The 16,525-nt window shown below is 37.7% G+C and overlaps 1 protein-coding gene across 2 annotated transcripts in view; it reads left to right on the top strand.

Annotated features, from left to right (window-relative positions):
- SLC38A4 (solute carrier family 38 member 4) overlaps positions 1–16,525 on the top strand; it is a 102,825-nt gene that overhangs the window by 34,043 nt on the left and 52,257 nt on the right. For both annotated transcript variants that reach the window (XM_089674017.1, XM_089674018.1), the window contains exons 2-4: positions 7,435–7,656; positions 10,117–10,210; positions 10,725–10,840. In XM_089674017.1, the coding sequence (XP_089530143.1) occupies positions 7,538–7,656; positions 10,117–10,210; positions 10,725–10,840 (329 nt within the window). In that variant the 5' untranslated portion in view covers positions 7,435–7,537. The remainder of the gene's footprint in view (positions 1–7,434; positions 7,657–10,116; positions 10,211–10,724; positions 10,841–16,525) is intronic.

Here is a 16,525-nt window from a genome sequence, read left to right as displayed (position 1 = left end):
TTATTTTTACAAATATAAAAAATATATACTTTTTAATTGGGTTTTTATTATTCATTGTTCAAATATTTGGATATGTGTGATTTCTTGGAAAAGCATAGCAGACCTTTTAATAAGTTAAAAAAAAAACTACATTGTTTCCACTATTATTATTATTATTATTATAATACAGGATTTTAATAGCGCCAACAGTTTGTTCAGCATTTTACAATATAACGGGAGACAATACAGCAACAATGCAATTTCTATTTTAAAAGCTGTTGTAAAGATATTTTTATTAAAGAATCACCAACACATAATAATAGAAATATAAGGCAATGTTGAAACAACCAATGCATAACAATGATATTTGTTGGTTCCCGATTCTTCACACAGTAAATATTTTGTTTTCTGTATCATGTGTATTCAAGATACATTTAATATGCTTTCCAAAGTTTACTTGACATTGTTTTACATTAATTTTAGTTAATACTTAATACATACATAATACATACAAAAAAATGATCCTTCCATTTCACAGTATATACGCCAAGAAGCCTGTGAGCCGTAGATCTTTTATTTGTTCCTCTGTGACAATATTAATTCTCTTGCTTTATTTACTCACTTTTCTATATTTTACAAGAGCAGGCCCGGTTCAGTGACCAATATACATTTTGTAAATGCTTTATGAACCTTTATCTTATAGTATAGATAATAATCATTCTAACAGAATTACTATCCTACTGCTCTTATCTACCAGACAATTATCTACCCAACAAAGTAATCACGTTCTTCCGCTTGTCTCATTTCCCATCCTCTCATAGTGTAAGTCATGGGCTCTTGCTTTATTCAAAACTAATATAGGTTGGAGATTGGATTGTTATATCACACACTAGGGGAGATTTACTAAAACTGATGCACTCAGAATCTGGTGCAGCTGTGCATGGTAGCCAACCAGCTTTTAATTTCGGCTTGTTAAATTAAATGTAACAATAAAACCTGGAAGTTGATTGGTTTCTATGCAGAACAGACCAGATTTTGCATGCTCCAGTTTTAGTAAATCTTCCCCATTGTCTTCTTATACCTCTTTGTATTGAGTGTGTGGGCTTGATTTTCTAAAGGCAAATAGACTATGCAATTTGCAATTGCAGTTGAACTCATTTTCCCCAGAACTTGGTGAATGCGGTGAAACCTCACTGTGTAAAGAATATCCAATCAGGTTTAAGGAAAACAAAAAACAGTAATTGTTGCTTGAATATGATTGGATGGTGGAAATCAGTAAAACTTTAGCACATTCACTAAGCTTTGGGGGGAATAAGTGCCACCGCATTTGCAAAGTGCTCAGTCTATTTGCCTTTAGTAAAGCAAACCCTTTGCAGCTCCATCCCTACCAACAAGGGTAAAATGAAGGTGTCGCTCTCCCATATAGACTTTCCAATAAACTCTTTATAATACATAATCCACTGGGTAGTTGTGCAGAAAAGAGAATGAAAATCTCGACACTAGTATCCTTAAGAGATATAAAAAGCCATTATGCTATTTAACTTGCCAGCAACCATACAAAACTGTAGCAATAGAATAACAGAGGCTATCATTTTTTTACCTCTGCTTTGAGAATGCTAGTTCTCTATGTGTCATTTTGATACTTTGGTTTCAATGCTGATTAAATTGCTGACCCAGAACAGGTAAAGAGAAAAGGAATTATAATGATTTTCTGTAGTTCCAGAATGCATGTTTTTGGTCTGTAACTTGAAGTTATTGAGGTCAGATTGAGATTTTAAAAAGAGCATGCAAGCACTTGTAGTTGATTGTGATAGACAGTCCACATTCTATTAGATGATCAGTAAAATGACAATTTTATAGTCTTGCTACTTTCTGCTTCTTGCTCTTTAAATTCCTTACTCTCTTAAGTAAACAATCAGATATAGGTTGACAGAACAATGACGATAATTAAGATGGCGCCTTCATCCGGAGTCTCACCCTAGGTGACTCATTAGGAGAAAAGTATCTTTTAATGTAAATAACCCCCATAAAAGGGAATGAGTCTTTTTGGGGACAATGATTGGAAGATATCAACACGGATGGAAGAACACGCAGAAATCCAGTGGACTTTTTACCCAATGTATATACTTTGCCTGCATCATAAGCCCTATAAATAATACTGTTAGTTCCTCAATAAAACAGAATTTTAGGAAGTTGGCAAACTGCAACAGTGTCAGTGTCTTACTTCCACGTGCACGTAATTCTATATTAATTTGGCTCACTGGTAGATCACGGTAAATGGTCTGTAGGTGACCTAGTCCAAAACATACTAAATGCACCTAACACATTTTTCCTGCCAAAACGCTCCTCTCTTGAATGCGCAAGTAATGGGGCTTGTTTTCTGCCTCTAAAAGCTCTTGCCTCTAAGCTCCTGTAAACATCTATGTGTGCATGGACACATAGGTTAACATGGAGGGGACTTTAGAGGCAGAACAAAATGTTTTACAGACCTTTTTGAGCTCAAGTGTGCATAAGGCTTAATTCTGGCCCAGGGGCGGACTGACAACTCATGGGGCCCCCGGGCAATAGGGGATCATGGGGCCCCTGTGTCCTTGCCCAAACTCAAAAAAGCCTATGAAAAAACGTACCAGGGGCATCTCATGGGGCCCCCTACTGACCCCGGGCCCTCAGGCAGTGCCCGAGTTTCCAAATGGTCAGTCCGCCCCTGTTCTGGCCACTGAAATAAAATAATGCTCAATTGCTAAACGTGCCTAACTCTTGGACTTACAAGTTTTTAGCCATGTTTTGTCATTTTTCCTGTCAAAATGTTTCTTTCTTGAAAGCACAACTGATGTTTTGTTTCTGCCTCTAAATGTCCCTGTCTTAGGCTAACATAGAGAAAAGTTTACAGGCAGAAAAAAAACCATCAAATGCTTGTTTTATACAGCCGTTTTTCCAGCTCAAATGTGCCTTATCCGCTTCCCCACCACCCTATAGCAGAAACACTGCTACAGGGCAGCACAAAAATCACGTATATATATATATATATATATATATATATATATATATAACCTTGCATTTCCATGAAGTGGAGGTGCACTGCCTTACCCATGCCCCCATTGGCGGCTACAGATGTGGATCACTGGGTCCTGGCTGGAGATTCTCCACCTGTACCCGGCAATCACCAAGAACAGTGACAAGATAGAGACTTGTGTGTAAACTACACAGGTCTCTCTCCTGCCACCAGTAACATGCTGCTGTGTATTTCTCTGCGAAACAGAGAAATACACAGCAGCATATTTCCCTAGTAAACCACACACAGCACATACAGTAAAACAGCACACAGTTAACCTTTTGATCGCCCCAGATGTTAACCCCTTCCTGCCCAGTATCATTAGTACAGTGTCAGTGCTTTTATTAGCACTAATCACTGTATTAGTGTCAGTGGGATGTCAATGGCAGTTAGTCAGTTCCCACCCAGTGTCAGAATGTCAGCCGCAGTCCCGCAGTCCTGCTATAAGTGGCTGATCACCGCCATTACTAGTATAAAAATAAATAAATAGAAATTCCAGAATATATATATATCTATATATATATATAGATATATATATATATATATATATCGCCATTTGTAGACACTATAACTTTCAAACAATTAATTTACATGTATTGGATTTTTTTGTTTAGCAAAGACATGTAGCAGAATGCATACAGAATTTTTTTATTGGACATGTTTAGTAGCAAAAAGTCAAAAATATTGTTTTTTTTTTCAAAATTGTCGATTTTGTTATTTTGTTTATAGCGCAAAAAATTAAAAATGCAAAGGTGATCAAATACCACCAAAAGAAAGCTCTATTTGTGGGGGAAAAAAGACATTTCATTTATCTACAGCGTTGCATGACTGAAAAATTGTCAGTTAAAGTAACGCAGCGCCGTATCACAAATAATGGCCTGGTCAGGAAGGGGGGTAAATCTTCTGGAGGGCAAGTGGTCTGTATCACCACAGTAGAGGTTTTCCATCATTTCCTGTGTCAGCACAAATTGTAAGGGGAAAAAAGTCACTAAACTAAATTGTCAACTATAAATAAAAGATTTTTGATAGTGTTTGGTTTTAGGCATTTCACATTCTAGCACAAAGAATAATACATTTTTCCCCTTTTATTGATGCAAATGGCAAGTAGACCTTTACTGCTTTCCCCCTCTGTGCTGTGCCAGTTCTGACTTATTTTCAGAATTACATTACTGACAATTTCCAATTGTATCACAATGTCCTGAAACACTTTTCGGTACAGGGTGTGTTTTATTTTGGTGGAGTTACAAACAGTAGGCCTGATTTCACTGGATTTAAAAATTATTTACATGTAATTAGTAAGTAAGCTTGAGTAATCTATAAATTAAGTTTTTATTTTCACAATTTTTTCTGACAATGGTAATTTAAAATATATGTATAATTTATGTTCAAGTTTACTTATGCATCTCTTTAATTAATGTTTTTTTTAATTTTTATTTAAACAATGCATGGCTATTTCCAGCAGTCATCTAGAGTTTGCCAGAAGTTGCAATCCAACTAGGTATATGAGCCAGTTACCATATTTATATCTTAAAGTGGAAAAAAAGTATTTTTGTATTGTGAATGGTCCAGAGTTATAGTCAAGCCTTTGCCAAACATGTCCAGAGGGTGGCTGTGGATGCTAAAAATTTTATTTTTATTATTTTGGAAACTGACTGTGAACTGTACCCACAATTCAGACTAACAGTTCTGGCTTGTCTATAGTAAAGGATAGCGTTGCTCATTTTCCCATTTCCTCTTCCTCAGTCATTTATAAAAAGCCTAGTAAATACAAGGCTTGCTATGAATGGGTGGGAGGAGAGCAGGCATTTGTAAACCATGGAATCTCCTCTCACTAATTCACAGAAGGATTTGTATTCAGTGAAATGAATACTTGGCTTTTTGTGAATGGCTGAAAAAAGAGGAAGGGGGAGAGCAAGCAAAGTACATAAGCTAAAACTGAAACTCAGTTTTCAACTGACATTTTTTGGTGTATATATTTAATAGGTAGACACAGTCACCATTACATTTTTCATCTTCGGAGAACTATTTGCTTTTAGTGACCATAGCTATTTATTGAACTGTTTTTTTTTCACATGACTCAGATTTGTTTCATAATTTAGCATAGCCTTTCTCAACCATTGTGCCTTGAGGTTTCTTCAGGGGTGCCTTGGCAAAATGTCTAAAAATTGCCCAGAATTTCTATGCAAGCCAGCGGGTGGAACAAGCCTGCCTTTTAGTTACACAAAGTCACAGGTTTTCATTGTGCACCTTCTAGTCACCGACATCCTGACAACCATTGATATCATCAATTGATAAGGAGGATGTCAGCTGACTGCACAGCACCCTAGTTTGACCCTCCCCTGCCCCTCTCCGTCAGTGCTGGGATCACATTAGCTAAGTGATGGGAGAAAAACTTAGGAAGAGAAACACTGGAATACTAGTCAGTAACAGTGTGCAAAAGTGTATTTACTTTGGAACAATAAATCATTTCTAATTTTGAGTGTCCTATATGGGTGGATGTTGCTGCGTTACATAAAGCTATTGGAATATTTTTCACATTTTAGAATGAGGTGCCCTTTTAAAATAATGGACAGTCTTGAGTCACTCCATTTTAGAATGGGGTGCCTCAAGACTGTCCATAATTTTAAAGAGTGCCTCAGGACTGTCCATAACTTTAAAGGGTGCCTCAGGACTGTCCATAACTTTAAAGGGTGCCTTGACTGAAAAAAGATTGAGAAACACTGATTTAGCTTAACAAAAATAACACTTTTAGCAACCCTTTCCACCCTCTGAACATCTTTGACAATGGATTGTACTTTCTGGATTTCTGCTGTAAAGCAGACCTGGTCCAGACCCCCCCTCTCCTTGTACAAATCACCTGCTGATAGTATATTTTTTTTAAACATTTTATACTTATCTTACCCCCATCTCTTGCATCACTGGTCATAGCATTACTACCCTTCCTGAACATTCCTTGGTAGGGTAGAATCTTGTGAGAGGACATTCCATTCCAATATATGAGTGGAAGCAAGTCAAGTGTCTAAATTTCTTCTTACAGGTATGTTGGACACACCAACAGAAGACAATTTTTTTAAAGGTGGAGAAGGCCTGGACATTATAAGCAGACCTTTCTTTTTAGGTCCACTTCAATTTCCTAAACATACTTGCCATCTAAATTCATATATGGGCGGCACAGTGGCTTAGTACTCAGGTCGCTGGTTCGAATCCCAACCATGGCACCACTTGCCCGGAGTTTGCATGTTCTCCCTGTGCCTGAGTGGGTTTCCTCCGGGTACTCCGGTTTCTTCCCACACACCAAAGACATGCAGGTAGGTTAATTGGATTCTGTCTAAATTGTCCATAGTATGTGTATGAATGTGAGTTAGGGACCTTAGATTGTACGCCCCTTGAGGGTTAGGGACTGATGTGAATTTACAATATATATGTAAAGCGCTGTGTAAACTGCTCTATATAAGTACCTGAAATAAATAATATATAAATATATGGATGAAAACTTTAGTGTAACATTTGAACACATGTGAAAAAATGTCACACAGATTAAATTAATTAATAAAGTCCATATCTAGCCAAGTTTATTTTTTTTTATAGAGTAGGAAAGGATTAGAAACCCTGTTGCCACTAGGTTACACTTGTTTTGTCTTGGTCACTTTTGTCACTGAAACAACATGTGATAGGAAATCCCAAATTTTATGATTTTCACCAGAACAAAAGATGAGATCTTCCATTGGGAAGAGTTGTTCTGGTGACAACTGTCTAATCTTAGGTTCACAAAAATGTAGGTAAGGAATGCGTCCATAAACACGTGTGTTCCCGACTTGCAGGCAAAACACACTGCTCTGTAGCTGGCACGCAGGAAAAGAATTAATGGCACCCCCATGGATCAGAAAATGTGTTGCATGCATGGTTCTGTGCGGCCGTGTTTTTAAAAAAAAGGGTCGGGGACTTCTTTCCCTGTGTTTCTCGCAGTTGCAGCAGATCATTCAAATGAATAGGCTGCTGTGCTGCACAAACATGTGCCCACAACCCATACAAGTGTGTACCTACTCTAACAGGGAATTCATGAAACTTAGAAATATCCTGTTACAACCCATTGCATGTCTGGGAAAGGAAGTAAAAGGAGATCTTAATGGGACATACAGTAGATAGGAACAATTAAACTGACCAAGTTTTTTTAATCCTCTACTACATCCAAAAAACTTTTTAAAAAATGTGTTCACATATACAGTTTAAGAACATTTTTCTTGATTCTGTCTCAGACTGAAATGAAAATTAAATGTCAGCGATGTACATCACAAAAAAAAGCTATCGCTAAGCAATTAAAATAACAAAGTTTGATAATGTGAGATTAATTAATAATCAGTTCAGACTGGAAAAATATGTAATTTTGTATGTTTTGTTTGCAGAACAAAGTGTTCTGAAGACTACTGCATTGTACTTAGAACTCTTAACAGGAACAATAGTGTTTACTTTGAGTAAAGGTGTGCATCAATCCATTAATTGCCTAAAATGGACCGCGTGGAGCTGCAAAGAGTCAACACAGATCTTGATGATGATAGCAACAGTGGGGACAGCATTGAAGATGGATACTGCAAAGAAATCGATTCTGAAAAAGCTACAATAAACAGGTAAGATGTTAAGCTATTATTGCCTATAATTGTTAAAGCACCTTAACTGGGATTTGATAAAATGTGCAATGTGCTGATGTTGGCTTGAAGTGGATATATCAACAACTTTGCAGGTCTGCACATTTCTGACTTTATTTTTTAAAAAACACAATGCAAAAAGTGTATATTGTAGCAGTGTGGTAATTCACAAAGAAAGAGGTAACAGAGCCAGGGAATGATGTGAAACAACATGTTTACACAATCAAGAACATAATGGCTACTTTTCAAACAAACACATTTATAGGCCAGCCTCTTAGTGCAGGAGGTAGATGCTAACCCAGGATGCTATTTGAACAAAAATTATTATGGCCTTCTGAGGTTAAAAGAAGATAAAAGCATTGTCAACGAGAGTACTGTAACCTCTTTTATGGGTAATACATACCCGTAAAGACTAGACTTCCATATTACCTAGAATATGTGTACTTAAAAATATATTTATTCTAGATCCATGGAGAATCTGGTTCTGACCAGGGGATTACTCCTACTGCTGGGAATAGTGAAACTGATGAACTGATGCAGAAGCATTGCTATAGACTTCCAGACATTACAATAGGCAGCAAAGGAGCTACCTATGGCAATGTCTGGGTAGCAAAAGAGCTAACAATGGCAATGTCTAGGTACGAAAAAATAAGGTAAATATGAAAGCAGAAGTTCAAGCTACCACAGGACAAATCAATAGCAAAGACATAGAGGAATGGGAACATACTCAGAACACAGCCAATCAAAGAAAGGGTCTTCACTTATCCATGAAATTGGATGAAGTGAATACTGCTTCACTGAGCCAATGGAAAAATGCACTCCTTTGGTAAACCAACCTCAGTGTGTTCACTAGTACTTAGTTGCTTACCACTCAACAAACCCCATCTTGTTTCTAATACGTTAGGACACCACAATCAATAGTGAAAACTAATGAGAGGAGCAGAAAGTGGACAAGCTAACAAGAAACAGGGGAAATTGATGGTCCTTTTTAAAGTGGTTAACCATCAATGAGAAATCAGGTAAACCAGTTTCAGCCCAGTCAGCATTTTTGTAAATGCCCCTTTATGTACCAGATCAGCCGATTCTTACCTACTGTTTTGTTATAAATGCTGTGTATCCATATGGAATGGATGTGACCTAATGTCCAATTCTATGGTGAACATCTACCAATGGAAAATTGGCATGGAACTGGAATAAATGAAGGTGAATATGTTGGTCATGTTAAACATTCAGATACTATGTTTAATTTTCTAACCTGCAGAAAAAATGGCTTTAGGAATATGATTGGATTCTATGGATAAGTTTCAGTACTTATTTTCTCCACAGATTGTCTAAAATTGTGAAATTTTAAAAGCAAAAAAGATTAAATCTTTTTTTTATTCTTGAAGAATTATCACCTTTGACCGGGTACTCAAGCCTAATTTAAAATAAATTCTCTAATTCTCTAAGTATTAGCAGAGCAGCTGTGGTCAGAATGGGTTCCCCTGCAATCTGAGCCTGCTATGTTTAGCATGTTTTGCTTTGAAATAGTGAAACACTCTGATCTATGCTGCAGCTTACAACAGTGACAACGAAGATTTATGATTAGCCTTGTAGTGGAGTGCTTGCTTATTCACCACCTCAGATGCAGGGGCAGGCCACTTTAATTCCATTTTCCTTGACTCTTTAAAATCCTGTGCATGCCCAGGGAAGATAAGTTCCTTAGCTTCCCTCTCTTAGCAAGCAAAGTTGGAAAAGTGATCTGTAGTCAGGTTAGTGTTAGAACCACCATATGGGCAGCTGGACCAGATCCTAATGACACACAGCTTCTCCAAAAGACTCAGCAATTATGGGGTGCACCTCTCCAACCATTATTAGAGCACTCCAGTTCCAGTGGGGTGGCCCCTTGTCCTTGGGTCTTGGATACCTCCAGCAATTCACTTAAATTACCAGAGCTACCCTGGAGTTCACTGTGAGGGATGAGGTCTTTGTGGAATGTCACAAATAGCTGTGTTTTACTGAAGTAGTGATTCTCAGCTGGACTTTCTGCTGTCTATTAAGACTATGCTATGTAGCCACATGTTATCCTGATTAAGCCACAGAGACATTGCTGTGAAGAGTAATGTCTGTGCAACTTTTATAATTTTTTTGTATTATTCTGTAGTGTATGCACGCTCTTTTGCATTATTGCTTCTAACTTTGCACCTTTTTAGTAACCAGAGGTTACAGTTACTACTTTTCTGAATATTTGGCCAATTATCTATTCTGTTAAACTTTGTTCTCAAAGCTAGTGTTATTTTAATAATGACTAAAATTCCTTGGCATGTTTATAATATAAAACAAATTCTGCATTTAATCATGTATAGTGAAAATAGCTAGTTCAGATGAAAAAGTACTGCTATTAATGTTTTATTATAATTCACACAATTTAAATACTGTTGTATACCGATATTTTTAATGCAGTCAGTATGTTGATGAAGGCGATGCAGAAAGTCAGAAGTTTCTAACAAATGGTATAGGCGGAAAGAAAAAACTGGATGAATATGCAGATGAGCATGTGAGTATCAGTGTTATGCTAAATCATGTTAAAAAAAAATATGTTAGTAATTTTATAAACTGTATATTGTATTTTATATCCAGTGCAATTTATTCTTACAGTTTGAATTAGGCTTACTTGTAAAATTAAAATGACTTTGATTATAAAAAAATTAGTTAGAGCATTCCCAGATAAAAATCTGATACACAATCCAGTTACTTAAATGTATTTTTCAACTATGATTATTGTATCTGAAATACCAGTCTTGCATTTCCCTTGTGAAATACTGTCCTTAACCCATTGACCTCACCATCTATGTTGCTTTGACATAGCAAGCCTCAGCAAATGTAGGGCAGTGTCAATAAGTTTATATTGTGTGTAATTATTAACTCATAAATGCAATGAAGCTTTGGGTACATTATAGCTAATACTTACCAGAAGATTGAGAAATCCGTGACCTAACTAGCATTTTCTCTCTGAAAGTCTATTTCCCAAACCTGAAAGAACTATCTCTCTTTTTATTTTTACCAAAAAGCATCCTGGGACCACTTCATTTGGCATGTCAGTATTCAACCTGAGCAACGCTATCATGGGCAGTGGAATTCTTGGTCTCTCCTATGCAATGGCTAATACAGGCATTATACTGTTTGTGTAAGTAAACGTGTATTAACCAAAAACCGAATCATCATTAATATAAACTTTCTACATTACTCATGTCTGTTTTAGATCAAGTGTTCATATAACTCATTCTGTGATTCATACCACAGTAAAAAAAAATAACGTTGAGATTCCCTTCATAGAACTTATCTATTGTAGCATTGATTATGAATGATGATGATAAAAATAATAGTAATAATAAATAGAATAACTATAATAAAACAAGATAATGATCTAAGGTCTTAACATTGGATTAGTTGTATGTTAAAAGGGCATTAAATGAACTTTGCATGGATAACTTGACGGCTTGTTATGTTGCCCTAGTATGTGGGTTTTTATGCCTATATTCTGTTCAGGGAAATGGAGGTCCAAATGCATGGTGACATTTTAATTTATTTTTTAACACCAAACTCAACAACATAATAGATTTTTCAGTAACATAGGAATATAATTAGTAAGAATATTTGACACAGATGTCTATCATGTATAGCTAGTAAAATACTTTCATTTGGACACCGTAATAATTAAACTGTCTAACAAACTGATGTTTGTGAAATATGACGGTAAAGTACGTTGTACAAATAAAACCGCTAATTAAACCAGAAATAAAACATTGTGCACCTAAACCAAGAGACCATTTATCTGAGGAACACCTCACAAAGTAATCCATATTCACCTAACATGTATTTATAAATCCCTGAAAAATATAAAGAAGTCATGAATGGGTGTAAAAGCACCTTTATTTCATGCCTCCTTGGTGCTTTTAATAGACTTTTAAACAGGGATGTTAAAAGACAATTATGAGGTTGATTTACTAAAGGCAAATAGAATGTGCACTTTGCAAATGCAGTTGCTCCAGAGCTTAGTAAATGAGGTAAAGCTTCACTTTGCAACGAATACCCAATCACATGCAAGGTAAAAAATAACATTTTGCCTATGCCTGATTGGATTTACTATGCTCTGGAGCAACTGTGCATGCAGAGTGCACAGTCTACTTGCATTTAGTAAATCAACCCCAATGTTTGTTTTTAGCCTTATTGCAGCATTTTTGGGTGCGGGAAATTTCTGTGTCAACAAAATACACAGATACCTGAAAAAAGAGTTATCACACAGAACCATTACTCTTTAATTTAAAAGAAAAGTAGAAACAAAGCTTGACTACTTCTTCTGTGGGTTACAGGTGTGCGCTTGGTTCTTCACTCTTGTGACCCATATTCAGCTGACAGCAGGCTAAAATCTGTTGTCGGCTGAGGTCACTGAGCCGGTCCAGGCTATGGAAAGATCCAATGTCGAGATCCACCCAGATTCCTGACTGGCAGCTGGCTCAGCCTCTCAGTTCTCCCTCACCCTTTCCAGCCTTGCGCTTCAGCAGAGCAGAGAGCTGGTGACTGACTGCTCACTAAAGACTGAGAACTGAGTAATCAGCGGTCCTAAATCCCTCAGTTCTCAGTCTTAGAGGTGGTAGAAGACAGATATAGCTTTGGGTCAATGCTGCATCCATTTGGGTGAGTATGTGTGTGTGTGTATTTTTTTTTTAATACCCAAACTTCTCTTTTAAGGCTAACCCCTGACCACTACCAGAACAGAACCCCTAAAATACTTAACCTAAGCCTAACCCTTAAACTTAACTTTTACACTTAAACCTAATGTTTAACTCCTAAATGTAACTTAAATAATGATAAAAATAATAATAAAATAAACCTGAATCCATGTAAAAGGTATATATGGATCAAACATTTATAGTGCTGAAGAATCAAAATCTTTTCAGGTTTTTAGTGCAGTCTGTGTTCCTGCTGGAGAGATGTACCCTCTCTATTTTTTCCTAGTGACCATTGTGAGCAGGTTGGAAAGGGATGGAAAATTTCACGTTACCAAGACAAGATGTGAAGGGAAATCTTTCAACGAGAACACTTGTTATGGTGACAACTGTCTAACTGAGGAATTTGTTCACTTTGAAGAGGTTACCTTAGCTTTTTTGGCCAGATAATATTTCAATATAGTGAAACTGTGCTTGCTCTTATAAATCAGTGAATCTGACATTCACCAAACAACAGAGGGCACATAAGAAGACATGTGCATACACTGAGGTGTTGCGGTGGTTGAGGAAGGTTAAGTATCTGGTGATACTGTAGGCAATAGTTGAGGCAGAAGGGTCTCATACAAAAACTTTTCACCCCTTTTGCTTTGTTTCACCCCAGCCATTTCTGCACATATTTTTTTTTTATTTAAAGTTAAATGCAAAACATCATTATTTATCCTTTTTTGGATACAATGGGACAGGCTTAGAAACACAGTCAATTTTATATTGCTTTGTCACTTTTGGAGGATGTTCTACACACCCTGTCCTGGTAACAGTTGACACCAATAAATTAAGTGTTTGGAAAGCACTTTAATGTGGATAGATATAGCAATTACACTCTTTTGTTAGAATGGAGTGAATTAGAATGTATGTTGGGATTTTATTACTGCCTGCATCAACATTGGCAAGATTTCCTTAAAGTGAAAGCCCTGCCTGTTCCTAACTAAGTTTAAATCTGCTCCCACCCCCCTTCTAATCCCTATTCTATCTACACTGTGAAAGGAAGATGTGTATACTTACCTATTCTGGGAGCGATCCGCTCCAGTCACATGATTAGCTGTCAGCGGCAGCTTCAGCGTAGAGGAGGGACAGCCAACAAAGGATGCCCCATAGTAAGTCTATGGGTGATATCAGTGCCCAGGTTCTGCAGCTGTTGTTGGCGATCTCTCCTATTCACTGAAGCCTACTGCTAAGATCATGTGATCGAACCGATTAACACTCAGAATAGGTAAGTTTACACATCTTCCTTTCACAGGGCAGATAGAAAGAGATTTGGAAGGGGGGTGGGAGCATGTTTAAGCACATGCCAACCATGCTATAGCCGAATGACGGCAACAGCGCGGTTGTCCAATTTTGGGAGGGAGTCCTATGACGTCCTCCCAGAACGTGCCCTTCCATGCACCCCCGAGGGCCTATGGACACAGCTGATCATGTGATCTGGTGAAAGGCCAAGCACAGCGGCCTTTTACCATGTGATCAGCCATGTCCAATTACACAGCAGATCACAGTAAATGCAGTTGTCAGTTATCGGCTGCACTTTTCTCACGCTGTCAAGGCGTGAGGAAAGCACTGGCGATAACCGGCAATTGTCAGAGGATGGATTGGCACCAATCATCAGGGCACTGATGATCAGTGCCCTTATGATCAGTGTCCAGCAGTGTCACCCACCAGTGCTGCCCACAAGTGCCCAGCAGTGCTGCCCACAAGTGCCCAGCAGTGCCACCCACCTGTGCCCATTAGTGCCCATCAGCGCCACCCACGTGTGCCCAGCAGTGCCTAGTAGTGCCACCCACCTGTGCCCAGCAGTGCCACCCACCTGTGCCCATTAGTGCCCATCAGTGCCACCCACCTGTGCCCAGCAGTGCCTAGTAGTGCCATCCACCTGTGTCCAGCAGTGCCACCCACCAGTGCTCAGCAGTGCTCCCGATCAGTGCCACCCATCAGTGCTGCCCAGCATTGCCATCCAACAGTGCCCAGTAGTGCCGCCAGTCAGTGTCATCAGTCAGTGCTGTCAGTCAGTGCCACCCATCAGTGCCCATCAGTGCCACCTATCAGTGCCTATCAGTGCAGCCTATCAGTGTCCATCATTGTTGCATATCAGTGCAGTAGCATCAGTGCCGCCTCATGAGTGCCAGCTCATCAGTGCTACCTATCAGTGCTGCCTATCAGTGCCCATCAATGCTGCCTACCTGTGCCACCTCATCAGTGCCACCTATCAGTGCCAATCAGTGCCGCCTATCAATGCCCATCAGTGCTGCCTATCAGTTCCCATCAGTGCTGCCTATCAGTGAAGCCTCTTCAACGTACATCAGTGAAGGAGAAAAATTACCTGTTTGCAAAATGTTATAATAGAAACAAAGAAAAACTTTTTTTTTCAAAAATGTTGCTCTTTTTTTGTTTATAGCGCAAAAAATAAGACACCCAGCAGCGATTAAACACCACCAAAAAAAGTTCTATTTGTGTGAAAAAAAATTATAAAAATGTAATATGGGTACAGTGTTGCATGACCGTGCAATTGTCATTCAAAGTGCAACGGTGCTGAAAGCTGAGAAATGGGGTATAAGTGCCCGGTAGGCAAGTGGTTAAGCTTAGTTAAGAATAGGATGCACTTCCTTTTTATTTCCTGACCCATTCATAGAGCCCAGATATGAATGAAATAAACAGTGTTATCTTGAAGCAGACTTGTCAACCTTCCCAATAAAGAAGCTGAAGATAGACATATATAGGTCATAAGGCCAAGACTGAGTTGTGCAATGTCATCAACCCCTGTCCCCTCAGTTAATTTCTGTAATTCCAAGTTATCAGTCACACCACCGTCGGCTATTTAGAGAAGAGCCCCCACCAATGTAGCTTGTTGTTTTCAATATCAGTATTACTTTTATTAAATATATATATAATTTAGCAAATCAATACAGAGACTTGAACACATTTTAATATCAGTCATGCTGTATGTTCCAAACTCTTTAAGACGATTCCTTAAGTAGTATAATAATAACTATTTTCTTATGCAGCTGCACATGACAAAGAAATAAAGAGAAAAAACAATATACCTAATTTGTAGTTTACAACTACGTCTTCTGCAGACAATTGAAAACACTCAGTTTATGATATGCATTTAAATTCTAAGATCTAACATGTCCTATGTAATGTGGGCTACATTCTGTTGGAAACATAAGTCAGTGCTGCTCATTAATCACCGTCCCGTGTGAAGCTCACATTCCATAATGATCATGTGTAGAGAACATGCTCTCTACTTTGAAATGACAGTCATGTTTAAACAAATATGAACTGAATGAACGTACTATGTGTATGCATATCTATAATACACACACCCAGACAAACGCACACAATGTTCTGTATAAAGAACAGGTTCACAGGTTAACCTAATCCCAGACGCATTTTTTTTTAGTTTTGTAGAGAATGGGGAAGAGTTAAAATTTGTTGGGTTTTTATGTTTGCCTGTGACACTAATAGGACACTGACACTGGAAATGGAAGCACAAGCAGTAATAAAAATATTGTTTGGAGTCATAATCTTTCCCTGCTATACTAAAATTTTGTTTTGCTTTTGTCTGTGTGTGTTAGATAGATATCCAATCACTTAATTGGTTCTGAATGTGAAAACATTTAGACAATTTTGAAAAAATTGTTTTAATTGAAGTTGGGCTAAAAGTAACAGCATCATGCGCTATAACAATTTTACTATACCACCTTTTCCTAGTGATTTATGTGTTTAAACAGGCTAGGGGAGAAGTACTGTTTGTTTAACCACTTCATGTCCGGACACTTTCACCCCCTTCCTGTCCAGGCCAATTTTCAGCTTTCAGTGCTATTACACTTTGAATGACAATTGCGCAGTCATGCAACACTGTACCCATATGAATTTTTTAGATTTTTTTTGAGACAGATAAAGCTTTATTTTGGTGGTATTTATTCACCACTGGGATTATTATTTTTTTTCTATGTAAATAAGTCCAAACATTTTGAAAAAAAGTGTTTTTCCTATAAAATTTTGCAAATAAATAGTATTTCATCATAAATCTTGGCCAAAATGTATTCCATTATATTTTTAGTAAAACAAAAATAACAGAAATTAGCTTA

This window comes from Staurois parvus, unplaced genomic scaffold, assembly GCF_062004578.1.
Source record: "Staurois parvus isolate SC_StPar_1 unplaced genomic scaffold, SC_StPar_1.0 ptg000147l, whole genome shotgun sequence".
Lineage (NCBI taxonomy): Eukaryota > Metazoa > Chordata > Amphibia > Anura > Ranidae > Staurois > Staurois parvus.
The sequence above is the reverse complement of the archived record's forward strand: the minus strand, read 5'-3'. Positions and strand labels throughout refer to the sequence as shown.